Source organism: Camponotus vicinus, unplaced genomic scaffold, assembly GCF_025532165.1.
Source record: "Camponotus vicinus isolate PSW18456_S1 unplaced genomic scaffold, iyCamVici1.0 SCAF_5, whole genome shotgun sequence".
In the NCBI taxonomy this organism is placed as follows: domain Eukaryota; kingdom Metazoa; phylum Arthropoda; class Insecta; order Hymenoptera; family Formicidae; genus Camponotus; species Camponotus vicinus.
In genome coordinates this window covers 16,235,235-16,262,935 of record NW_028141977.1, presented here as the reverse complement: position 1 = coordinate 16,262,935, position 27,701 = coordinate 16,235,235, and the positions used below count along the sequence as shown (strand labels likewise).

General features: G+C 34.2%; 1 protein-coding gene across 11 annotated transcripts in view; it reads left to right on the top strand.

The window, feature by feature from the left end:
- Window positions 1-27,701, top strand: part of LOC145972234 (pikachurin) — a 98,046-nt gene that overhangs the window by 28,559 nt on the left and 41,786 nt on the right. For all 11 annotated transcript variants that reach the window (XM_083100667.1, XM_083100664.1, XM_083100662.1 and 8 more), the window contains 2 exons: window positions 5,704-5,936; window positions 8,614-8,872. In XM_083100667.1, coding sequence (XP_082956793.1) covers window positions 5,704-5,936; window positions 8,614-8,872 — 492 coding nt within the window. The remainder of the gene's footprint in view (window positions 1-5,703; window positions 5,937-8,613; window positions 8,873-27,701) is intronic.

Sequence of the window (27,701 nt, the reverse complement as noted above, 5' to 3'; positions counted from 1 at the left end):
GACACTTGTGTATTTTCTCGCGTAATCACCATAATCTCTTGATATTTATATCTGACACTTCCGATGAAAAATAAGCCACAATTCATTTAGCACCATTGTACTCACTATCTCTCCCGGCACTTATGTCAGAACACGATGCAAATTGCAATGTACATCCGATATTTTTCCCGAGATTCGCCGTTCGACGATTAACGGACGCGCAGATTTTCGAGGAATTTGTGACGTCACAACTTTTGTCGTGGAGACTTCGACGAAACTCTCGTTAAACCGTGATTCCCGTTTATCGATTATAAATATCGATCATTTCTGTCATTTGCGAGACAATTGAAACACTGACGCATATCTTTGAGACAATTATGCCCCCGATATTCTTTTCAGCACTCGCGAAATTCACTTACGCGTAATGGCGGTCATCCGGCGACTAGCAAAAACGCGCGATTTTAACGAAGGGATGTATGTATATACGCGCCATGTCGTCGGGATTTTGATCGGGGAAGAAAACCAGCTATTAACTGCGACTTACGCACCGATTGAATGTTCGATCGCTATCGTTTAATTAACGATCGCGCGATATATCCCGCGTCGCGCCCGGCCCCGTCAAAATACTCGCGACGACTGCCCCGCCCCCCCCCCCCTTCTACTAGTGAAAATACGACGCCCTACGGGGTTCACACGTCAATCGCCAGGACTCTTATCGCAAAATCTCGACGAAGCGTGCAAGTGTAAGTGCGGTCGCGTTTGCGTCTCCATCCCTCGATGTAAAATATTAATAAATTTGTGTTCATAAAGTAAGTCGAGGTAAATCGAAGTATCCGATATTTTCCTTTCGCGATAAATAATTCGATGCTCCCGTTTCTCGTGCCTATTCCACGTATTGTGTGATCGGAAAACGGAAGGTCTGGAGGGGCAAAGGAAAGGAGAGAAGTTGCTCATACGTCACTCGACAGGGATGCGAATCGCTGACAAGCCCGCCAATCGCGTGTTTGATATTCGTAATGACATATTCCATCGCGGCTTTAATATTGGAATTCTGCATCGATAGTAAGTCAATATATATTTCTATTTTGCTGTACGTAATTAATTTCCTACAAATTAACGTAATATAGATCGAAAGTGTTTGCGATACTCGTCTATAACGCGACGAAACGAGGATACGTTTCTAGAACGAACATAATTGCGTGTTTACGTCACGTCCGCCCTACCACCGATTAAACGAATATTCGTAGTAGCAGGCGTCTCCCGGTACGTTTAACCTTGTAAGGAATATTTACAATATACGTGTCTTGTGCGTCGAACTTTCCAAGGACAGAGTGGGGATACACAATCCCTATGTTTATTTTTTCGTTCATTAGATTGTCGAAAACGAATAAACGCGGACGATGTTATAACCTCAGACGTTCGCGTGTCTTTTTCATCGATATTCGGATAAAAATTATACTCATCGGTCGACGAAGTAGTGATAAACCGAATCGCGAATATTAAAAATATATCAAAAGTGAAATATTGCTGGCGATTTTTTCACGATTATCTCGTCGAAAATCACGGACGCATTTTCCGCGCTCTTCCTGTGCCGAAAATAAATGCGCGAATGTATGCAAAACTGTAAATACGCTTCAAAGAGTGTAATATTGAAGCGTATATCGCGTGTTTTACGCGATCTTAATCGAGAGCTTTTTCGCGATTTATCCGTGAGTGAATCTTTAATTTTGAAGCAAACAAGAATTGACATCGATAGCAAATACGCAGTATTGTATGACAGTTGGTGAGTGAATTATATCATAATTTTTTTCTAATACATATACGAAACAAAACATGACGAAACGCGTTCGAGATGATTTCAAGCACGAGATTCAAAGGACTCAACATTTTTTGGACGAATATCTTGTTGAAATTTTTTTTCTTAGATTTTCGGAAATTTTTTAGATTGTTTTAATACATTCAACTTTTTTATTTTGTTGTATTTTCATCTCAATAGCTTGCAATCCTCGAACCGTTTTATAAATGCTTTTATAATTTTATAATTTGATCGATAAAGCAATTTCTTGTTAATAATTAATATAAAGTAAAATACTGTTTTTAATATGATCTTAAATAATTTTCACTGCAAATAAGTAACAGTGTGTCATATTCAATTTAACGATTCAAAAACATAATGTGAGAGAAATCTTGTTCGTCAAGACTATTCAAGTAAATTCACACAATAAATCCTATTTTAATGCAACCGTAATACGTGTGTCAGATATCACATATTGTAATATTTTAATATTTTCATATTTCGAATTTAAAATTTTTTTATATTTTAAATATATTTTAAATTTTTTTACCTAATTTTTTGTAGGCAATTATTTCCAACTTCATTTGTAATTATAAAATTTGTATTTATAAAAAGATGTAAATGTATAAATGTTATTATACAATACTTTTGGCACTATATTTATGATTTATAATTGTGATTATAGTTATGATTTATCTATATAAATATAAAGATTTTATATATATTAAAATCTTTTTATTTTGAGTTTTATTTTTATCTATTTAATAATTAATATTAATTTTAAACAAAGATTACGAAATTCTCTTGAATAAAAAATTAATATAATACAAAATAATTATAATATAATATAAATTAATTAAAATAATTAATATTATAATAATTAATACAATATATAATCTTCAATAGAACACAATTTGAACAATTTGAATAATTTATAAGTTTATTAAATATTAAAATTTTTATATCGAGATTTATTGAATGTATGTTTAAATTGCGTCTATAATTTAGGACACGCTGTATTTTATATGATAAATTTATAAATTTAGGATATTAGAGCTTCAATTAAACCTCGTCATTTGAATAAAAATCGCTTGCGTCAAAGGTCTTTGAATTCGAGTAGTTCAAGGAGGATTCACCTGGGAATGAAAAGCTTCGTATACGACAGACCCATTAAATTTTAAATGGTCGGGGATTAAATACGGAAACGCGTTCGCCGCTCGATCCGCTGGCAAATATCGCCGATAGAAAGGTTAAAAAGAAACAGTCGAGTGTCTCCTCGAAAGTCGGTAACTTTCGGTAAAGCGGCTGCTGTCGAGCGTAATTGCTGTAATCGCATTTACCAATGCCATTGATGTATTTGCATAAACGGTGATCTTTATTCGAAGTAAGTCAATTCACATCGACAATTTATATATCAAAATTACCTGTTTCAAAACATTTAGATATTATTGTCGTCTTCAATTTTAAATTGGCATGTACATTTTTTAGAAATTTAGAAAATTTGATTCTTTATATTCTCGAAACTATATTATAATGTTCAAATATAATAAAATAATAAAAAAATGATTTGCAGATTCTTCCAAATTCTTTTATAACTTCTTTATATCATATTTGTATTACTCTAGAATTATTGTAGAAATCTTGAAAGAGACTGCTTTTTTCCGCGTGAGCGTTAAAGATTCGCGAGACTCTTTGACCATTTCGCGGTCCAGGAAAGGTCGCGGCGAACCAGGGATTTTATTCATGAAGAATATTACGTTACATATTCAAAGAAGTTGCTGACCGTTTCAAGTTTCCGCGGAGAGAACCGTCATTGCCCTTTACTCGGAAAACTCGAAGCACGACGCGGCGGAGCCCGTCGTGCGCGCAAATAAATCGACTCGAAGTTGACGCAAATAAATCTTGTTCGGGAACGAAACCCAATCGGGGAATCGGAAATTCGCATCTCGCGGTGTATCGATGACCATTGATCCCTTGCGCGTTACGTATTATATTTCTTGTTTTGACGTTGATGTTCGCTACCTCCGCCACCGCTGCTGCTGGCCGCGTTCGCTCCAGCCCCGGCGTTATTATTCCGCAAGCCCGGTAATAACCAAATTAACGCTATACACGAATTTCCGACGCGAGGCACGTAGTTGTGCGCGGCTTACACCGACGATGGGGCGACCAGTAAGCGGCCCGAAGTTTGGTATCGCGAGCTCGCCTCGAGCGATTCAAAGCCGGGCTTTGGTCCTCACCCTCGCTCTCTCCTCTCCCTTCGTCCCTTCCTCCCTCTTCCTCCCTCCGTCCTTCCTCTCTCTCCCTCTGTCTCTTCGTTCTCGTGTACGCCGACACGAACGGGGTAAGCGAGTTTGAGTCAGCCGTTCAAGGAACTCGAGGAGCACTATCCACTATCCTGCACAGCTTTATATGTGCCGCACATGGACACGTGGAAATTCGTGCGCGTCCAACGGATAAGTTCCTAACGACCCTTCACCTCGGTGCCGCCATTGCCGTAGCTGGGCCGATTGCATGTGCGGCGAAGCGATCGTATTGCACGTGCAACAGCTCGTGGATTTTCGGAGCTATCGAATACGCAGACGTGTCCGTGGTGAAGTATAAAGATTGAAATTGGTAGTGAAGAAGAGACGGTATATTACGGAACCTCATTCCCTTTTCGATCCTATCGGAACTTCTCCAATATCGATAATGATATATTAATACCGTATTATTCGGGCAAGTTTCGTAATACTGTCTTCTCTTCTACAATTTCGGTGAACTTTATTTTCGATATTGTAAACATGGATCGATACGAGCTGTTGTATTATAGCGTTTCGTTTATACGCGAGTGAAAAGGCAAGAGTCATTATCGAGGTGCAACGGGTCTGTATTTTGAGGATTTATGTCGGTTTTAATCGGTGGCTGTGATAGTTTATTCGTACGATTACCGCGTCGAATTTTTGATTATAAATGCAAAATGGCAAATATCAAACTTCATTAACGTTCCATTTTCTTTTTTAATCAATCAAGTAATTTGCTGTCAGATGGGGTGAGAAAACTGCACATTCACGACGTGCTGTAATGAACAATTGATTGCGTCTGCTTTTGGCAGTTAGATGAAGTGATTTCAACATTAAAGTCGAAGTGAAGTTAAAAGTTTATACTCCGATTTTATTACGTTAATGATAATTTCATAAACGAGAGTTTTCCTTCTCGTTTGATAGCATTCTTCTTATTTTAAGAAGAATGCTATCAAACGAGAAGGAAAACTCTCTAATTCTTATTCTAAGAAGAATGCTGACAATTTCCGAGTTTTGCTGCATTATATCTTATAATGAACGATTCTTTCATTTATTTAAAATCTGAGATCTCTCTCTTGAGATTTTAATCATTTTAATAACGCCTTATTGAAAAAGAAAAACAAATTAAATTTATTTTTTAACAATATTTTATATGTTTAATAAATTTATGATTTTTGATAAAATCACTTTTTATCGTAACAAGGATGTAGCATGTGAGTGAGTTATTTGTATGTGCGTTTTTTATTTTCAATATTTAAAAGAAATTATGATGTTAATGAAAATATATTATTTTACGTAATTATAAACTAATAACTCACGTTACGAGTCTCTCTCTCTTTCTTCCTCGCTCTCTCTTTCAATGTTTAATATAAAATATATAATATAAAATATTAAAAAAATATGATTTTTAATAACGCTTGTTTTTACATGTTATTACAAGCAGAAAAAAATAATTAGATAGAAAAGATCAATAATGAAAAAAAATATTCTAATATTTTAATATATTAAATTCAATAAATTCAACAAATAATTTTGTGCGATACGAGCCGACGACTACATTATTTTACGGCTTATTCGATATATCAAGCTTATTCTCGACACTTTTTTTTATTCTTTCTCTAACGAAAGGACGGCTATTTTTGGTTGCAGAGCTCAACTCGACATCGCCATCAACGAGCGAACTTGGCGACCTCGCCGACGAGGCCGAGAGCGATGAGACAGACAATGCGGATGATGAGGATGCGGTCGAGGACATCCTTTATATGCGCGGTGCCACCTTTACGATACATCTGGATGCTCCAGCCGAGAATTCTACCGCGGACGCGACGAAGATAAACGAGGGGAACGGCGTGGATCGAATCGAGCTGCGCGCCACGTCTCAGGTAACATTACTGCCATATTTCCCGGGTTAGCTTGTCGTATTGCTGCATAAGTGTTTGTACGTTGTTCCGCGATCATTTGTTAGGTAGGATTCCGGTGAAAAATCTAGGATTTTTGATGTACAATAAAAAATACAAAAAGGCGATATGTCGGATAAGGAAAGCACTTATTCCACGTCTTTGAATGTCGCAATAATTCTTTTTAGTAATCATTGAACGGACACAAGTATAGATTTTTTTCTGCAGAATATAATACTGTTTCAATTGCTTCTCGTGTTTATTTTGTTGAAATTTGAAATGTTCTTGGAATAAAAGAACACATTTAAATGTATACGAAATTTTTTCTTTATCGCGAAGATTTGTAAAGAACGTATTTGTGCATTTTGTTGGAACTATCCGCAAGATCAGTTGTCAAAAAATTTTAACCCTATATGTATATATTTTAAAATCCTATATATATATATATATATATATATATATATATATATATGTATGTATGTATTTTAAAATTATAAAATCTTAAGGATTTCATTTAATCTAAAATATAAATAGCATTTGTTTAAAATGTTTTTGCTTAAAAATTTTTTTAAAAATTTCCCTTGAGTAGTTTTACACAAAAATATTTGTTAAAAAGAATTTTATTTTTTTGCATTTATCACAAAAATTTAAGAAAAATTGAATTTACTAAAATTTTCGTTTTGTTAATTGAGTATGTAAGTATATTTTTTATTATTTCTTTTCTATTTAATTTTATGTATAAAGAAATTAGTTTTATATAAAATAATGAAATAAAATGATTGTTAAAAATAACATTATGACAAATATCTTCGTACGAAATGAAAAAATAAAAAAAATACTAGAGACAAAATATACATGTAAATGTTTATATTCAATTAAATACATTTTTATTTTTGTTTTTGTTGTTTTTATAAATGCAAAATAAAGTTCTGTAACAATTATTTTTGCGTGTGAAACACAAGAGAGAAACGAGAATCAACAAATTTTTTAGCACATGTTTTAAGCGCAATTGTTGGAAATGACAAAAATGCTTATATAAGCTTTAAGGTTGTATGTGATAAATACGAATTAAAATTCAGTTTCAACATTTATTGATTCAACACAAATGCTCGATATCATGCATTAGATTAATCAATATTACAAGAATTTACTTCATAAATTTAATTGATTGATATGTCGACGTTCAGTCATATTTATACTAAATAGAGAAAATCGATCAAGCGTCATCTTTAGGTTAAGCAGTCCAGAATAGAACATTCCGTAAAGGGACGTAAATGGATATGCTCGTCTATGTGCGAGGTATAGAAATAGCGATTATGTGAAATCGAGCGAAGCTGGAATGTTCTCAATCAAGGAATCTTCTCTTGAACTGGAATTAATATTCACGATATAATCGAAGACGTAAAGTTTTGTTTAATGCGATAAAGAATTTGATCGAATTGTTGACGACATTGAAACTTTGCACTTTCCTTCACCTGTACAATGATATTATATATTCCTATTTTTAAATATTAGCATCCGTTGCCATATGCAATACTGTTAATTAAAATTGAAATTAAAAGCAAAAAAGTAAATTAAAAGTAAAGTAGTAACGAGAGGGAATATTAATATAAGTTTATACCACACATGATTATTAAATAATGATTAAATTATTGTAAATGAATATATTAACATTGTGATTACAGGGAACATCATTAAAATATAATAAAATTAAATTAATACGTAAATTCACAAATTAATGCGCTAATCGACAAAATATGAATTCGAGCTTTTTGGTGATCTTTCTTTGCAAACGTGAATAAAATTTAATATTTTGCGACATTATTAAGTACAAGATTTGCAAGCTCTAACGGCCAATTTTTATTCAAAAGCCTTCTCTAAATAAAAAAAACATGAGTCGTGCAACAGGTACTTTATGTCCGTTGTAGGTTTCTTAATATGTAGCAGGCTATCCCATTATTTTTGAAAATTTCTTGCCCCGAATCGACAACAGCGAGCGAAAGGATTAAGAAATCATGAGGCGAATGTCGGAGAGCGAGTCAACTCATAAATAATATTCGTCCTTGTTTGGCTCTTTACTACACGTTCTTCACATTCTATGTTCACGTTCTAAACTGCGCGAAAAAGTAGATGTAAAAATTTTTCTAATTTATTTTTTATGTAAATGTATCAATTTTATTTATTTGCAACTATTCTTATTTAAATTAAAAATTAATATGATATTTATTTTTTATAGGTATATAAGTTGATATATAATCAATTATAAATCTAATACTATATTGAATATGATAGTAAAATATTTTTCAATGACTTACTAATTGAGAAGTGTTATATTTAACACAGTTTTCCATGATGTCCGTTAAATATACAAGAAATAAATAAGTGAAAAATATTTCAGCGTTAATTCCTAAGAAAGAAAGAGAAGGAAACCTTTATATATTTTTCAAAAACATTAAATTTATTTATAAAAAATGTTTCAAATTTAATAATTAAATTTATAATTTAATTATTATTGAACAAATCTTTTTGATTAGTCACAAAAATGTATTGTAAAATGTCATATAGAAACTGATCTCCTTCCATTAGCTTATAGCTTATTAAACGTCAATTTCAATGCAATCCAATATGAGACATGTAACATTTCTTCCTTCTGTTTATTTAGGGTCCAAATCTGGAGCAAAAACTGCCATCCACGATGGAAAGCATCGTGAGTACCGAGCCAGCGTGTTCCTTGGATTGCGGGCCAGCTGGAAACTGTTATATCGAACAATCTCGCGGGGATGAAGTTGACGTAATTGAGGATGATGAGGACGGAATCGTGGATCTGGAGGGTAATACCGTGAATCTTAGACGAAAGCAAGGAACGTTCAGACAGAGATGCCAGTGTCCTCTCGGAAGGGGTGGTGATCGTTGTCAGCTCGGTGAGTAATTTTGCCAATTTTCTTGTACATTTATGGATGTAACATACAAGAATTTTCTTTTCAAACTTGAACGACAAATCTAGTTTTAACGTTTCGTATGCGGTACTCTTGGATTACTTCGTATAAAAAGAAAAAGAGAAAGATATCTGAGCCACTGATTTTATCGTAACTTTGTTTCGAAACTCATTCCCTCAGAAAGCGATATTTCCATAAAAGAGAGCACAGAGAATAATGTTATCACAGATATCGCGCACAATCTTTCATCCGTCGTTTCCCTGAACAACGTTAGAATGAAGGAAGCATTCGGAAGCGCGAAGTTAAACTCGATAAACAAGCGAGATCGACGTGAAACGTCGACGAGTGATTTTCCCCGCGAAAGGCAAACTCACGAGCAAGAGGCGGCGGCGTAGATCGAAGAATTGAAAACTTACTCATCATCGGTCGTTCCGCTTTGTTCCGCTCTGTTCCACGCGAGAAACTTACGGCATCCAAGTCGAAAGAGTACTGTGTTCTCGTTCCGGGGGCTTCGCGCATTCGACGCGATCGTATCTGTTTGCACCTGGCCGCTTTACGGAAACTCCCAGGAAACTCGGCGGGACGCTCTCGGTAATCTCGAACTTTTAACCCTTTGAGGTGTGGTATGCTCGCGCGCCCGCGCGCAAACGCGGTCCGACGAATAACGTTAAACGCCCCCGTCAAAGATCTCTACGGAAGATCGTCGTCAAACAGATAACGTCGCAAACAAATCGCCGACGGCATCTACACGAGTAAGAGAGACATATCAAGCCATCAACGTATATTAGACATTTTGAATTATGAATATTAAAACGATGAAAATTATATGTGATCGTTTCTTGCAATTTGCATAGATTATGTTCTATTAACGAAATCCATCTCGCGAATCGTTAAAGTTGATAAAATGTAGTGCAAACACTCTTATGCTATCAGTTTGACGTATCACATAGAAGCGTGGAATAATTAAAATTCAGCCGCTATATAAAATGATTCAAAGTGCAGAAGAGATAACGGTCGAGTTGTGGTAACTGAATCTCTGGCTTTTGATGAATTCGTTTCATCAAGTTTCAAAAATGTAAATTGCGAAAATCATTATTTTGCCCCTTTCTGTCATATTGTAATTTAATATGGTTGACATTGCGACGATATTTCGGATTATGATGACCTTCTCTCAAATCGATACTTACGATGGCTTTCAATACTTGTGCTCTCCAAGCAAATCAAATACGAATATTTATTTAAAGGATTAATACACAGTTCGGGATTACCAATATCGAGCCAGTCATGCTAGACTAGTTGAACCAATAGTATTCACCGATTATTTAGGACGGGAACATATATTTATAATTGTATAGATATTTGTATTCACATATTGACACTTTGCTTGCGGACAACGGAAAATTTACGCATGAAAATTGATACATGTCATGAGAATATTGAATAACTAAATTTCAATATTAAAAATTTCGTCAAAATATTGGACAACCGAATTTTAATTTCAAAAATCTCGGAACTTTCGGACCAGTGCGCGATAAATAAAAGTTGTGCACAACCGCGAAGAACGAATAAAATAGATATTTTCTTCGTTTTATATCGTTTTATATCGATCTTTGTTTCTATCAACTAACTCTATGAGTGTCTGGAATGTGAAACGGATTAAGCTACTCAATATTCGGTTTAATCTTGCAGAGTGGTTTATATTGCACCATAGAATTGCGTAGGATTAAGTGGCAGAAAAATTGCACGAACAGATCGATGGTTCACAGTTTGAAGTATGTTTTACGCCTACCGATTCGAGTGTTTTATCGCACCGTTTTCGTATATGATACAGGAATTACGATATGGGAAACATTTATCTAGTTTTCACGAGTTATGCAAAAAATGCTATAAGATGTTTTTCAGTTTAATGGTTTTCGATTAAATCCAATTTTTTTATTATCTTCCTATACATTTTTAATCGTAATAATAAAAAAAATGCTACAAAATATATTTGAAATATTTTTTTAAAAGATAAGTCGTATGAAATGAATAAATATACACATAGGTAAATGTGTATACTTATTGTATTGTGTGTATTTGTTATTTATCGAAGTAAAAATTTCGAAAAGTAACGTAGAAATATTATATCATTTGTATTTTTGAAACTGATTTACTATTATGAATAGCAGGAATTGCAGAAAATTTTGTGAAAATATATAAACGATAAGAAATACGATATTGTAATCTTGTACACGCTTGTGCAACTGTGTTATTGATGCCTGTTCCGAGAACGATGATGCGCATTCTTCAAAACAGAAAGCAAATGCTTTGTAGCAAAAAAAGCGAAAGATTATTTATACGCAATGTCGAATATCCTTTCGCTTTATGCGTTTACTTTATGCTTTTGCATTTGTTGAAATTGTTTGTTTCGTTTTTATTTACATGAATCAACAACGCTTTTATACATAAATCTATCATTGTATGTACTATAAACAGAACTAAATATTCAATCAGTACATCTGCAACAAATGTTAAACAATGTAACAATAATATTATAATGTAATAATAATAATAAAAGAATAGAATTAATTATCAACAGTAATAATCAAAGATTTAATTAACAAAATAGTCCATTGTATATATACATATGTATAAACAATTAATAGCATAATAATTTACAATTTTAACGTTCTGTTTACATAATTAATGTATAAATAAATAAATATAAAATTCTATATATAAAATATATAAATAAATAAATATATAAAATAAATAAATAAATAAATATATAAAATAAATAAATATATAAAATATATAAAAAATATATAAAATATATAAATATATAAATTAATTTACGCTTTATATTTTGAACAGTATCGATGACTATACACAATATTATTTAAACGTAAAAATAATTAACAGGAATTATTGCACAGAGTTGTTACATGTTTACTCCGCGCAATATAATAATATAATGTAACATCGTAATATTAATTTTTCATGATAAAACGAGCATGATGAAACTTTAACGACTTAGGCGGCTGATTGCGACCTTCGCGTTGTGTTCTGCATGTTACGTGAGACAAGCCTTGTTTTATATTGACCCAGTACAGGATTATTCGCCACCTTGTTATTCGACGTGGGCAAATTAAGCCTCGCTGAGCGGCTTGGAGTAAAACCACGAGGTGGGCGTTGCCTGCCAGTTAATTCCGCTTGCGAAGGTTTAAAGCAAACGCGACCTGCAAACCGAGTCGTCCTCGTTGATTCCCCGGGCACAAGATCTAACGAGCTTAATTTATTTTACCAGCGACGCACACTGCATCATCTTCTCTCTTTCTCTTTCCATCCCTTCCCCCCTCCTCTCTCTCTCTCTCTCTCTCTCTCTCTGTCACTTTTTCCGTTTCCATTTGCGTTTACACATATAAATATTTATCTTTTCAAACGCGCGAAGTACTTTCGTTTTCGGTAACCCGAAATCCTAGCCGCGAATATTTACACGTTTAACCGAAAAATATTGACTAGCTTAAATAAAAAGAGACGAATATAAGTGTATGACGAATATATAAAATACATACAACAGGTGTGAACTGATTCTAGAATACGTCTGTCATAAATCTAAATTAATTGTAATCAATCATTATAAACGTGAAACGAGCCTTTTATCCATTTCTGTTTTGAATATTAGAACGAAATCATAAATAGAAAGAATGAAATGCAAAAATAATTACGCTTTTAAATATCGCGTGGAATAAATCATACCTTGTGGAATCAAGATCGGCAAAACAATAGCCTTGGAACGAATGCTTAATAGTGATAAATATCGCATGCTATTCGCAAATTAATGCGAAAGCGGGAGATAAAGCGTAAAAAGATAAGCAGCAATTCCATCCCTTTCCCTTTCCCTTCTATTTAAACGCGAAAATAGTATCTCGGACGGCTTAGCTCGGAAACAAAAATTTACTAGCAGCTGCTGGTGGCTGTAACTTTTCAGGCTGCTACATTTTAATAGTGATACATTATCCGGACTTTTAATATTACAAAGTGCAGCTCGGTAATTCCGCATCATCCGTCCGCCATTGCGAGATGCGAGAGACGGCGGCTTTGCCGTGATTTATGTCACGGTTGAAGCTGCGCGCGCGGCGCGCGATGAGCGGTAGAATTATTTTTTCGCAGCTGCCGCTTTTCCCATCTCTCTTCCTCGTTACAACCGGTCATAAATCAAGACAACTTTCCGTGTCGTTTCAACCAAAATCGCGAAATTCGCTTGCCGGACAATAGCATCGTCACGTATTTTTATAATAGTTGGGCGGGGATATATAGGGAATACCTAAAAGACGGCAAACATTAATTATTTCGCTTGCAAATGTCAAACGGTCACGATTAACTATATAAATTAAATCGAAATTTCATATTTTACTAACAAATTCCATAATACATTATACACACATATACTTTCTTTTCTATAAAACTTTTCTATAAAAGATTTACGAATGTTATAGAAGAAAGAAAAAGAGAGAGGAAGAGATAGAGAAAGAGTTCGCACTTGCGAGCTCTCTTCAAGTGGAAACTGCAGAGATCTAGATTTATCATTTGAAAATCAGACTCAGTATCTCGATATTATCTTGCTGCGCGCTCTCAGAAATATTCGTAGAGTACTATCGAGGAAAGTGCCGACCTAAAGAAGTGGCAATCATCGTTTCTTTCAACTCGTATAGGAGCAATCGTCGGACAATTGTCGACCATTTCGCACATCGTGGCTCCATTCTACACATTTACGATGATATTCGGTCACCAGAGAACCCGGTCGGCCGGTCGTTCGGTTGAAACCTGGCGAAATTGGCGCGCCGCCAAAATGATGCTCCTCACGCTAGATTAAGCAGATTAACCGCGCGCGTCTCCAGTGGGCATTGTAACGTCGAGAGAAAGAGTCCGGCCCAAATGTCGTTAAATTCTTGCTGTTTGCGGATAAATCGCGCCTTCCTAATTGACCGATTTCTATTCCATTAAGCCAGAGGGGAACGATCATACATGTTGAATAGAGTAATTGCAATGTCAATCTGTCGAGACAGGACAATTGAGTTGTATGATAGAGTCCGATTTCTTCTTTCTAGAAAGTGTAATCGAATCGAAAATACTTATTATACTGATTTTTATTTTCTTTTCCTTTCTTCTAATTATTTATTTCCTCTCTATTAATTTTATAGATTGAAGTTGCAAATTCGACCATTTTCTCATCATCAGTTTTCGAAATCACGCGCGTGATATGATATAAAGGGACAGTTTTAATATATATGATCCTGTGCTGGAAGATAGGAAGCTTATAAGAGGATAAATGAAAGAAGATTTATATAATATATATGGCGATCTTTTATCTGAAAAATTTTTTTTTCGAGAGAAAATAATTTCAAAATACTTAAATCAATCGAAATTTCAAAATTAAATTTCTTACTCATAAGTCTTCTTTTGTTTCGAGCAGAGAATCATATATCTTGGTACATACATACATGCATATGGATACATATGCATTGATATAGTTTTTCGATTGCACCCAAAACACGGCAGCTGGTATTCTATCGTTTACAAGATTAAAGCGGTTTACGGATTCGCTATTTTTTTTCTTTTTTTATTCCTGGTATGACACAGATGCGCTGAACAATTTGGAACTTTATTTGTCCACGATTTGGTCTCTCAATAAGCTGTACAAAAAATTTGTAGCGTTTTTGTCTAAAAAAAAATTCGCAAAAAGTTGAATGTAGCGATGTCTCGTCGAAAGCGAATGTTAGACGAGCAGCCTGTTGCATTTTTAATATAACGTAATGTGTTTCCAGGCGTTAAAATTCCTCTTTCCTCTTTCCTAAAAAGAAGAGGAAAAGCGTTCTGAAGCGTTTGATTAAGTAGCCTGTTGCGATTTGGTCGGTGACATTTGAATAATTTAAAAATTCTCTCTCTCTCTTTCTTTCTCTTATTCTTTTTTTTTCTCGTTTTTACAAATTAGAAATTTTAATTATATTATAAATAAACAAGAATATTAAACATTTTTCATTGCCCTATGTGATGTTGCTTTAGCAAAATGTATATTAGTACAGCAAATCTAATTGCATTGCGTCTAACGCTGTCAGGGTATCGATCGACTATTTTGTGTACTCGGGCTATTCTGTGTATGTACCTGACTACATACTCGTTAATCGAATTCATGAATAATTTCCGGCTTAAAGTCACCAATTCAACATAATCAATTTCAATAAAGTGACGTATAATTGACTTGAAATAATAAAGAGAAAGGTGATAAAATATAAAGCAATAAATAATATATAATAAATAATATTGATATAAATAATGGATAACGAATGAAATAGAGATGCAATAAAATCAGATTGATATTTTTGATTTATTAAAATTTTATACACGCGACATTAATAGATATTTGACGTCATCGTCTGCGCTCCGCGATTTGTTCGGTATTATTTTTAATTTTTAATTTGTTATATTTTTCGCAACGCTTCCATAAATAAGAAGTGACAAAGTTAATTCAATTCAAGTTACACTCTCGAAATAATTTGCTCGTCTGCCATTTTTCAAATATTAGACTAATATTAAATATATTTACAATTTTAGATACATATGCTACAATTGTAACTTGTTTGATTTTTATTATTCGTCTCTAATTTAAACTTGTCGCGCGAGATTTTTATTTGAATTATACATAAGGCGACTGATTGTGTGAATAAAACGCGAATATGATATTGGCTTATATAGTCGCGAGTTTGCCGCATTCGTACAGCATGCATATTTATGCATACGTACGTAACAGTGAAAGCGGAGACGACGTTGCTATCGCAACCGAATTTCGCGCATCTACCACTTAAGATGTGCAATCAGGCTGCACACGCTTACAAGATATTATTCCGGTTACCACATTATCAGCTCATAAAGCGCCCATTATCATTGCTCGTGAGCGGCACGATTTTCTCGACTGGAAAGCTTCATTGATAATTTGATATATTTCATAACGGCGTCTGTCGCGTCTAGAATCGATGGAAATCTCGTGTTGCGATCATCCGTGCGGATAAATTATGAAACGCACCGCGCTGGCTCAGAATATATCGTCCGATAATCCATTTCACTGATGAGATGGCGTGATACTTTCTTTCTTTCTTCTCTCTTACCGATGAGTTGTAAAATTCAAGCGGATATCTTCCACAAAAATCTCAAATTAAGTTGGAACTTCGGAAAGAATATCTATTTTTTTAGGAATTTATTTTTCGACTTTTATTATAATGAATAGAAGATTTTAAAATTACTGGATGTCCTTTTAATGGTAAATTCTCCCACCAATTTAAAAGAAAGGATTTAAAAAAAATATATATGTAAGAATATATATAATATATGTAAAGTAATTATATATAATTACGGATAGGAAAAATTAAAATAAAATTAAATGAAATACATTATCTTCTGCACGATAATATTTAGGTATTAAGAAAAATCCTGCTGAGATGTATTTTCCAAAATAACAAATTTTCTGTTTCTTCAGGAAAGGTATAAAAATGGATTGTCGTATCTTTTCACTGAAATAGAACATGTCATGAATTATCGTTACGTTTCAACATTTTCCGTCAAGTTATACATTTTTATTCTGGCCATTTTCTTTCTCTCGCGCATCTTTCAAGAGTTACTGTTCTTAAGATACTTGGTGCAGTACCCACGAGATTACGAAGTGCGAATACTTTAAGCTGAATTCAGAATGTGCCAAGAAATAAATAACGCAAGCAGGTCACGACGTGAGTAGAAATGACTGTATTTTTAAAAGCAAAATTCAAAAATAACTTTATGTCAAGTATTATTAAGAAACTTCTTGCGATTCTAAGCTTCCTACCTGTACCGAGATCTTCCTTAGTACTTCTGATTCTGTAGATCAGAAAAGTAAATATAGATTAAATGTCAAAATGAGGAGAAATGTGTTGAAGAGTAATTAATGCAAAGATGTAACAATATAAGTAAAAATAATTGTATGTTAACGTAATCCGAAAATAAATTTATCCCATAAATCATTATCTGTATATATAATGTATTATATATAAATAAAATGCATTGTATATAATGCATTATACAGGGTGTTTTTTATCTTGAGACATCGAAATATCTCGTAAAGTCTAAAAGATACGATAAAATGTTTCAGACAAAAGTTGTATGGTTTCAAGGGGGACATAAGATGGTGCCATTAGTTTGACCTTAAAGAGTCACCTGAAGGTCACGTGAAGGTCACCTCCAACTTTTTAAATGGGACACCCTATATGCTTTTGCATATTCTTGTAGCTCATCTCAAGAGCTTTCCAAAACACTATAATTAAGTTAGTTTTCATTAAGTACTTTCCGAGTTATGAGGCTTGAAATCATTTCTTAATTTTACATAAACCGTAAAATATTTTGTAAAATATTCATTTTTCGATTATCTTACCTGAATATTTTATGTACAAAATAATGAGAGGAATCAACTGGTGTAAAGAAAACACATAGTTATTTTTAAGAAAAAATATGTAATTTGCAATTAATAATTACATATTTTTTCTTAAAAATAACTATGTGTTTTCTTTACACCAATTGATTCCTCTCATTATTTTGTACATAAAAGTATTAAGGTAAGATAATCGAAAAATGAATATTTTACAAAATATTTTACGGTTTATGTAAAATTAAGAAATGATTTCAAACCTTATAACTCGGAAAGTACTTAACGAAAACTAACTTAATTATAGTGTTTTGGAAAGCTCTCGAGGTGAGCTACAAGAATATGTCAAAGCATATAGGGTGTCCCATTTAAAAAGTTGGAGGTGACCTTCACGTGACCTTCAGGTGACTCTTTAAGGTCAAACTAAAGGCACCATCTTATGTCCCCCTTGAAACCATACAACTTTTATCTGAAACATTTTATCGTATCTTTTAGACTTTACGAGATATTTCGATGTCTCAAGATAAAAAACTCACTCTGTATTTATATTATACAGATAATGATTTATGAGATAAATTTATTTTCGGATTACATTAAACGAGCTATGTGAAGCTAACATTTTAAGTTAATATTTCACAAATAAACTTCAGATTTACTTGCAAATTTACTTGCATCCAGCATAGCATATTTCCGATATGATTTTTCTGCGATTCGTTTGATATATCATACATTCGTACTACTGATTGCGAGAGTGGCGTGTAATTGTTTTGAGGATGACCGCCGAATGGTAGCGATATTAGAGACAAAGGAGCGTAATCTAGGTGGTTTGAAGTAGGTCATTGATCTCAGTGGCCTCTCGCCTGTTTCCAGCATCTCGGAAGCGTCTCCATTAACTCCTTTCTTTCGAGGCGCGAGACGAAAAATTGCGAGGTGAGAGAAAGGAGGCAATACAATGCTTCACCGCGAGATTCACGCGTAACAGACGACCGAGTTCCGTGGCATGTTTTAGATTTTTCTGGAAATTATTTTGTTGCTTAGATTTTTTTCTTTTTTCTTCAGTGGGGACTGCAATAACTTGTTTTACAATGCAGCGAAATGGGTTGAGGTGATTTTTATTATTATTGAACACATTTTTATGCGTTGTGCGCGAATTTATTATCTGCATAAAATAATACTTTTTCTTTAAAATCACGATGTAATTAATTTCAATAAAATGATATAGAATTGATTCAGACTAATAAAGAAAATATATTTGTGCTTTTAAACATCCAATTTTAACTTGACAGTTAGATTCAATCATTTTGAAATATGATATTAGCAGCGATAAAAATGCGAGAAAATACATTAATAATTTTTCCATGTTTCGAATAAATAAAGTTTACAGCTTAAAATGTAGGTGAATGCAATGCAGTGCAAATTTTGCCATTGGTATAATAAATTATATAAAAATGTAGATAGATATAAATGTCAAACTCATTGTCAACGTAGATGTAACAAAAAACATAGTCTATATGCGCAAGTTCAAAATTACTTCATATTTCTATCTAATATATCGATTAATACATCTATGTTAATACATCGTATTAATACATCGACAGAGTTTGCATCATATTTTAGAAACTTGATTTATCAAACTAAAACAGATTTGTGAACGGAAATTGCTTATTGTACAAATTGTTCATGTGCGTCATCTTGCAATTTCTTCGCTTCTGATAATCCGAAATGATTGACAGAAAATATTGTTAAATTACAAATTTTTTCTTTATATATATTTTTTCTTTATGTATAAAATCAATAAAATTTCTTTAATTTAAATTGCAACGTTATTCACGTGATTATTCGAAATAATAATTCATATTAAATTTTATACAATTATACTAATTACAAAATTTATACTATAAACAAAAAATTATTTTGTAAAAACTATGCATTTATACTATATAGGTAACAACCGTTTTTTTATTTTTTCTATTGTTATTATAATTAGGCTTTCGAATGAATTGTATTAAAAATGTTCAAGACATGCTATATGTCATTTTATCACAAACATGAACCGTGAGTTAGTGGTTCTTTATTCCTCTCATTTTACGATGCGTTATAAAAGCCTGGCAAATCTTCGAGTTGTATTCGCCAAAAGTGCGCTAATAAAGCACGCGGTAGCAACAAATAAGAATGAAGCAGACACGAAGTGTGCGAGAGGTGAGAGGAGATGAATCGTTAAGAAGGACTATTTTTTTTCATTGTGGCGTACGTCGCATCGTTACTTATATTGTCAGAAGTTCTTCATAAAGCAGCTTCTCGCAATAACGACGACGAATACCTCAAAGACGAGAAAATAAGGCGTGAGTCGAGCGAACAATCCCAGCGCACTTCCCGTCCTCTCACTTTCTCTTTCCTTTTTCAAAGAAATCTTTCTTTAAAAGTTTGCTTGAAGTGACTTGTAATTAACAGATTGACATTAATTAAATTATATAAAATTATATCAGAACAAATTTTTGTCCAGATTTCAATTAAATTCGTAAAGTTACGTCAACGCGACATATTTCCCGATTGTTTCCACATGTTTTAATTAAAAATTTCTGTATGATTCATTAAACCTGTATCGCGTTCATGTACAAATTGAAGGTAAAAATCTAAGCGTATTAATTGTCCGCAATTCTAATATTCTCGTAAATTTATTAATGGAAAAACGGGATGCGACCGCGTTCGTTAATTAATGCATCGATAGCCGTGGCATAATTATTATCTGCGACATTAATTGCTGCTAAACAAATGGGACATGGAGTGTAATTTAATTAACAAGATTAATAATTAAAATTACGAACAACGTATTTACAAATATATTCACACAGTTTCATAATCAAGAAGATATGCTTTTATCATATACAACCAATTTTTGTATTAAAAACTCAACAGTTTCGAATATATGATTATTCTTAGAATATCGAAATTTTTTCGTTGATATATTTAACTCTTTCGTGACCAGTGAGATATATATGTCCCACATACAATTTTGTTTCCCCGAATTCACCGAGGGACGGTATATATGTTAGAAACAATAAAACAGTTATTACAATAATATAGGAAATAAAAATTACTTCGGTCACGAAAGGTAATATTTGTAAAAATCTATTCTTTTAGATTTTCATAATTTTATTTGTAGACTCTCTCTCTCTCTCTCTCTCTCTCTCTCTCTCTCTCTCATTTCGCGCAAAAAATTTTATATTTATCAAGCTTATACTCTATATACAATATTGCAATAGATATTACTTTGAAAGCATCATTTGGTCCGTACAATTATTAATAAACTTGATATCGAGACAATGCGCATACACAGATTTAATCTTTAATCGATGACTTTTCCGTTACATTGCTTTTACTTTCAGCTTGTCGATGACAAACGCGCTCGACGGATTTTTACATTCGACTGCGTCAGGAAATAGCACGAGCGTCGTTTGTTGAGAGAGTAAACATTCCGCGGATATCGTTTCGTATCGAGTCTTTCCAAGTGATAGCAATAGAGGCGCGGCGCAAAGCACCCTGCGTCTTCCGCAGGGCGATGCGAGCCGCACATATACCGTGTACGGCCGCGCGTATGTGTGCGCGGCCGCGGTATGCATGCGTCACATGTGTGTGTGTGTGTGTGTGTGTGTGTGTGTGTGTGTGTGTGTGTGTGTGTGTGTGTGTGTGTGTATGCTGTGTGCATATATACTTATACATAGGTCCGTGGATGGAGAGAGAGTTAGACAGCGAGAGCACATGCGTCCAGGGCCGCAGCTCAATGTGCCGCGAGCAAACATTTATGTGGTCGCGATAAATCAATTTGATTGTCTTTGATAAAATAATTTGTACATCTGGACTATGTGGATCCTATAGATTGCACAGACACAGAGGATCGTCGTGCATTAATTCGCGAACTAATATTTAAGCTTGGCTTTGTACGTGCGAGAAAGCTCTCCGCGAATCTATAACCGAATAACGATGGACATGACACGCAATTAAATTAAGGTATAATAAAATTGCGTTATTAATTATAGCATCTTTCTCGATTTATCTCTTTTGATTTTTCTCGAGACATTTTTAGCATCAATGTGTTTTTTTATCTTCGAAAGAATTACGTCGTTGATTTCTATAATAGTAATAATATTATCGCAAATATTTTTCAATTCCTTTTATTACATATATCGTAAATATTTTTCAATCCCCTTTATGTTTTTCCTTTATCTCTCTCTCTGTACAATCTTTCTCGTATAATTTTCTTTATTCGTTTATCTGCTCTCTTTTCAATCCGATTCACAGATGAAAGAATTATTCGATGAAATATACACACGTGTAATATTTTATTAGTAAATTATATTACTAGTTTCTATTTGAATTATTTCATTGTAAATTAATTTGTTTTTGCACGACACATACTATGCATCTCTTTGCTCGTCTCTTTCTTTAATAAGGAAATCCAGAAAGATTATATTTTACATTTAAATTTATTGGGCGAGAGAGAATAGTCACGCTAGGTGATGAGAGAGTGCCGGTATATAATCCATTTTATTTGCAACGTAAAATAATTGGAAAGCAGCCCTGAATAGATATATATTGTACCTGCAATGTTGGAGTTGGTCTCAGGGTTCTTCTGGCCGTTGCTTGCAGTAAGCCGTATTGTTTGCACCATAGAAGGGCTTCGGCGCGGCCATTGTTAGCCCCCGTCGCGTTCTTCGTGGCGTCCAACACTTGATCTTTTGCTTTGTCTTTTCTTTCAGCACACACGGAATAGGGGTTGAAAAGCCGGCCCTGATACACGACCTTCTTATTACGCAATCCTATCGTTAGTTCGCCGACCCTATCGCGCTTTATCAAAATTCTATAGACCTCCGTCGTATCCCGTAGACTCACAAAAGAATTTCGAGGCAACGTTTTCGATTTTATATGCGACGATATAAAGGATATAAAGCACGGAAAATATTTTCTACCGTATATTTCTGGCATTATTTCATGTTCTCTGTCCAGATATTATTTCCAACTTGTTTATTTGCGAAATGTCGTGTTCTTTCGCAGATTTAAATCTATATTTGTTAAAAGAGGAAAAGATTTGAAATTTTCACGAAAAGTTTCTAACGCAAGAAGAAAATTTTTCCCCTTTTCCGCTGCGAGAGCTTCTTTCTCCGTGATATGCGCTCGGCTCTCTTTTGCAATAATCGATCGAAATATTAAGAGCCCCGAGTTCATTCGTCCCGAATGTCGAATTTGACATGCGAAACACGCAGATCGGAGCGAAAGAGTTCTACATTCTTGTTGCTCGTCCAACGACGCGACTCTTAGTTTTCGCTTCTCGCCTCGGGTAAGCTCTCGATCTTAACGACTCTGTAAATTTTCGCCGAGTGCGGCGACGTGTGCGAGCTTCTGTCTTGGAACTCGGTGCGTCTCTCGTACAAAGGCGCCATTCCGAGAAGCTGGATGGAATTACGTGCATAGAATTACGAAGACGGAAAAGCGCAGGCCGTTGCGACGCGACGCGTCGCAACGCTTCGATCCGGGGGTCACGGATGTCGTGACTGAAGAGAATCCGCCAGCTCGCGTGCTCGCCGGGAATGTCTGACTCGCTAGCTTATTATCATTTATATCAAAGTCCGCGATATAGAACACGCGAGCCGCCAAAGCCTTATCAGCATTTCGTGCTCTTTTTGCAGATAATCGCGAAAAAAGAAGAATATTACGCCCGAGTCTCCCCTTGTACCGGAGAAACATTCTCATATTATCTCAGTGCACTTTTATATCGCTAACATTTTTAGCAATTTGGAATTTTTCATACGTATATTTAACATTATATTATAGCATATTATATGAAATATTGAGAAATGATACCGCTTTAATCTGAAACTGCGATGAAACTGGATTAATCGAAGTTTCTCTCCATATAAGTTTCCGCAGATTATATTTGAAATCCACGTTGAAAAATCCTCTCAATAATTCAAGAGATCTAAGAAAAACACTTATATGATATTAATTATCCATATTACGCCTTCCTATCTCTTTCTCTCTTTTCTACACTATTCTGTTTTAATACACATAAGAGACAAAGATAATATCGATTAAATCTCACGTTATCAAATCTATAGACTTTTGTTGGCGTGATAGGAATCGAAAATTAGGACCGAAAATGTGCGCGGCGCAACATTCGCGGAACGATATTCTCCCTTGACGTGTTAAAGACGTCATCTGAGGACTAATGTACGAGAATGGCATAATCCTGGAACGTTAAAACACGTGCGTCGCGCCCTATTAAACATCCGTTCGCGCGCGCCCAGGCAGCCGATGTTCCCAGCTTCTCGGAGATCGTCTCCCTCGTCGTGTAACGACGTAACTTCGCGGCAAGGTCTCTGTGCACGTGCTTAACGAGCGTTGAACTTTCGTGTCGCTCATTTCGGATGTTACTGCACGGATAATTTAGCGGATAAGTTGGCTCGCGCCTCGACGTAATTGCGCTCTAATGTTTTTCCGCCGTATTCTTTCTTCACTCGCAGACTCGGAAATGGCCACGTTTCGCGACGGACATTGTTAAAAAGCAGCAAATTTATCCGTTCAACGGTTGTCCGCTCTGCATCGATTCGCTTCGCGGATTTTCTCCTATATTGGATTGTCGCAGCACCATTGAGTCGTTTTTCACGAATCAATACTTCGATAATTATATCTTTCAAAAGCGCAGCCAAGATCGTTTGAATATAAATAAATATTATTAATTATAACATAAAAATCACACAAAATTTATACGTTTATGATTTATTTAATCGAAAATTATTTGAAGCTTTAGATATAAAAAATATTGAAGCTTTATTTTTCAGCTCTTTTCAAATATAAATTCTATAGAACTTTAATTCGCAGTTTATTTAAGCAAGCTTTCGAAGGTATTTAATATCGGTAATTAAGAAGAAAAGAATATAAAATTGCCTCCAAAGAGTCATCGATAAATTATCAAATTGATTCGCGAAATTAACCTGTTTTAAAATCGATCTACAGTCTATATATCTTTTTCAGATATGTGCAAGTAGTATAACTCAATATTAGTAATTCACCTATTCTGAGTAGTACAACTCAAGTATTGTTCGGAAATGGGAACGTATCTTTTCGTATTTTATAATACAAAGAGAGCGTTGCTCATTCTTCTTTATGCAGTCGAAAATATCAGTCACGAATGAATAACTTTGTAGTTGCCGAAACGAGACGAATATTGTTTAGAAAGGAAGCGAACGCATTTAGACAAGAGTGAGCTGTATTTCGACGCGTAATGGAGTGCGTGCTTCATTAAAAGTTACTCCGTTTCTTCCACGACGCGAAGTTATATACCCTGCGTACTTCGTTAAGCTCATTCAATAAGAATAGCTCATTCTCGTGTCCGTTTATCCTTCTCGAGGAAAATAATGAACTGCTAGGCAACTTGTAAATATCTGTCGCCTTCCCTTGATGAATGAAAAGAAAGAGAGAGAGAGAGAGAGAATTTTTTTCAGTCGTGACAGTAGTTTTATTATCAATAAAATTGTTATTCTTGTATCTTAAATGTTTACTATTTCATTTGCAATATAAGTGGAGCGTTATTTTCAGAGATGGGGATAGTCAAAATTATCTCGCACGAGGCTATTAACAAAAGCATATCATGTCGCATTAAAGCTATTACCGTTAAAGTTGTCGTTTTCAACTTTTCCAGAATATAATCCTTTTTGCAATTTAATGCCATGTTGCGCCGTTCGAGGCAAGTTTGAATTAAGCTTTTCAACGACTTTTATGTGACACCGTTAGGAAACGTACTCTACTTGTTATTGAATATTTTTGTTTTACGGATTCTGATATAATAGGAACATACGATCGTAAGTTTACAAAAATAGGATAATCTTAAACGGAGATTTTTAAACTTTTAAATCTCAAAAGTTTTTTGAACAGAATAGTTAATTCTCTCCTTACAGTTCAAGCATAGCTGCATTTAATCTTAAATCGCTCTTTATGATGACATACGTCTCGAATATACTCCAAACTTTTCCGAGATTTCTTTGCTTGCCTCAAGCTAACGCACAATCTTGTGCTTAAGTCTTAAATTCTAATCACCACAAATCTCACTATAGTGATGTTCAAAAGTTTACGATGTCGCAAAATAAATATTTATATATTTATCTGAAACAATTTTTAAAACACGGAATTTGGTACACTTTATATATTCTTATTCTCTCTATCATACATAATTTTAAAGTAAAATAAAATAATTTTTTCTTCAAGTCTAAAATTATTATTTCTCTATTAAAATTTAGAGAGTTTTTGATTTTTTATTATATTGTATTTAGTAAAAATTATTATATTTTTATTATACAATAATAAAAAATTATAAGAGTTGCAAAAGTCCCTCAGGAAAAAAATGAAAAATTAGCTTTTTTTACATTTTCATTATATGAACTGCTTTTATATAATTTGATAAAAAAAACAACTCAAATATCTCCAATCCAATTAGAAAGAGATCTAAGTAAGATATGCACAATTGATTTTCAGATTTAACTTCTTCTACAATAAGAGAATTTACAATATCACCAATAATATAATATTTTTTGCTTATATATGAGGAGAGTTTTAAAAAGTATAATTTGGAAAACGCTGAAATAAATATGTCAGTCGGAAGAAAATGATATTTTTACAAAATTACGATAACTACGTTGAAAAATGCAGTTTACTTCGCGTGTCGACGAGGTCAATTATGTACTGTTACTGACGTCCATTCTAGTCTGTATTTTTAACACGTTCGCTACTGATTACGTGTTATTTTATAACATAACACAACTGCGGATTATCTCGTGTGTATAATGGATAATTCGTCCTATTTTTCGATAAATCATTTTACGTAGACATAGCGTATGTGGTATAAAGACTCAAAAATTCATATATCTTATATTAAGTTGATTTTCTGGAGAGGTGATTAAATAATTTCTGTAAAAGGGAATATGCAAATATATATTTAATAGCGAACGCGTTAAGCTAATAATTATGTAAAGTGCTATCTCTTTTCGAGCGTGTATCGTGACCTCTCCTCGCTTTCCAATTATCTTACTATATTTGTTAATATAATGTTAATTTATATTCAGAAATATGCATTTTCTCTACGTATGCGAATTGATGGCGGCCGTTCCGAGGGAACTTGAAAAAAAAACCGAAAAACTATATGGAATGATCGATCGATCGCTTCTTTGTTTTTAATACCACGCTTACGATACTGCGCAACGAGCTACGTTCGGTCAATATTTACGAAAGGACAAAAGCTGCAACTCGCTACACTTACTGAAGTTAGAGCCGAAGCTATCGATCCTCGCCGCTCGTGGCATACTTTGGCTTTAGCTATGCGATACATTGTGGATAACATTCGCGGTATTGGGATATTATAAGTGCTGAAACGCATGCTTTTGGATTTTTTGCCCTCTGCCTTTGTTACTTTGTACTTGTGATTCTAAATTTTAATCAGGAAGAAATTAAAATATCATCAATATTTCTATAATACTGCCATAGTTTGCAAAATTAACGATAATTGTCTCTCGAAAGACGAGATATACATTGCTACGAGAGATTCGTTGTTCTTCTTGCAAGATTTTGCTTTAAATAAAACAATGAGAGTTCAGAGATTTATTTTAAAAAGAATATTGAGAAAGATATTTTAGAGATGGAGAAAACATATATTAAGGCCAATTATATTTAAATTATGTATAAAAATTACTCCCGAATATGATTATATAATCTCGTTTTCGACTTTATTTGATAAATACGACAAGCGTCAAATTAAGTCAGACTGTGTAATGAAATGCAAAAGCCATTCGGGAAATACAATGATTCAGCGCTGTGTGTAACACGCGATGTGGGCGGAATGAAACGAGTACGAAAACGGACCGGAATTATTGTAGCCAAGGTGCGGGAACGGAACCAATTTTGCTCGGACGACCCGATATATCGCCACCGTGTATCAGCTTCGCTTAAGGTGTCTTCCAACGGGGAGCGGTAAAGCGTGGCTATCCACCCGACAATTATTGCCAACAGCTGCCCGGAGTCTGTAAGAGCCCGGTAAGAAACGTGCACACGTATACGCACACGAGCGACGATAATCGTTTCGTCGATACCGCCACTATTCGAAAGACTATTCTGGTCACGCGAATTCGCGGAATTTTCGCTTACTAACGTCAGGCATGAAAAATTTCGGACGTTCTTTCGTTCTTCGCGACGCAAAATCCCAAGAAAAAAGAGGATGTGGAATAGTTTCGGATTTCCAAAGGTATTAATTTGATTAATCAGCAATTCGAGATTTTTTATGCGAAAACGTTTTCGAGCATCTTCATCGGGCAAACTTTCAAAAACTCAGGCTTTTGTCCGCCG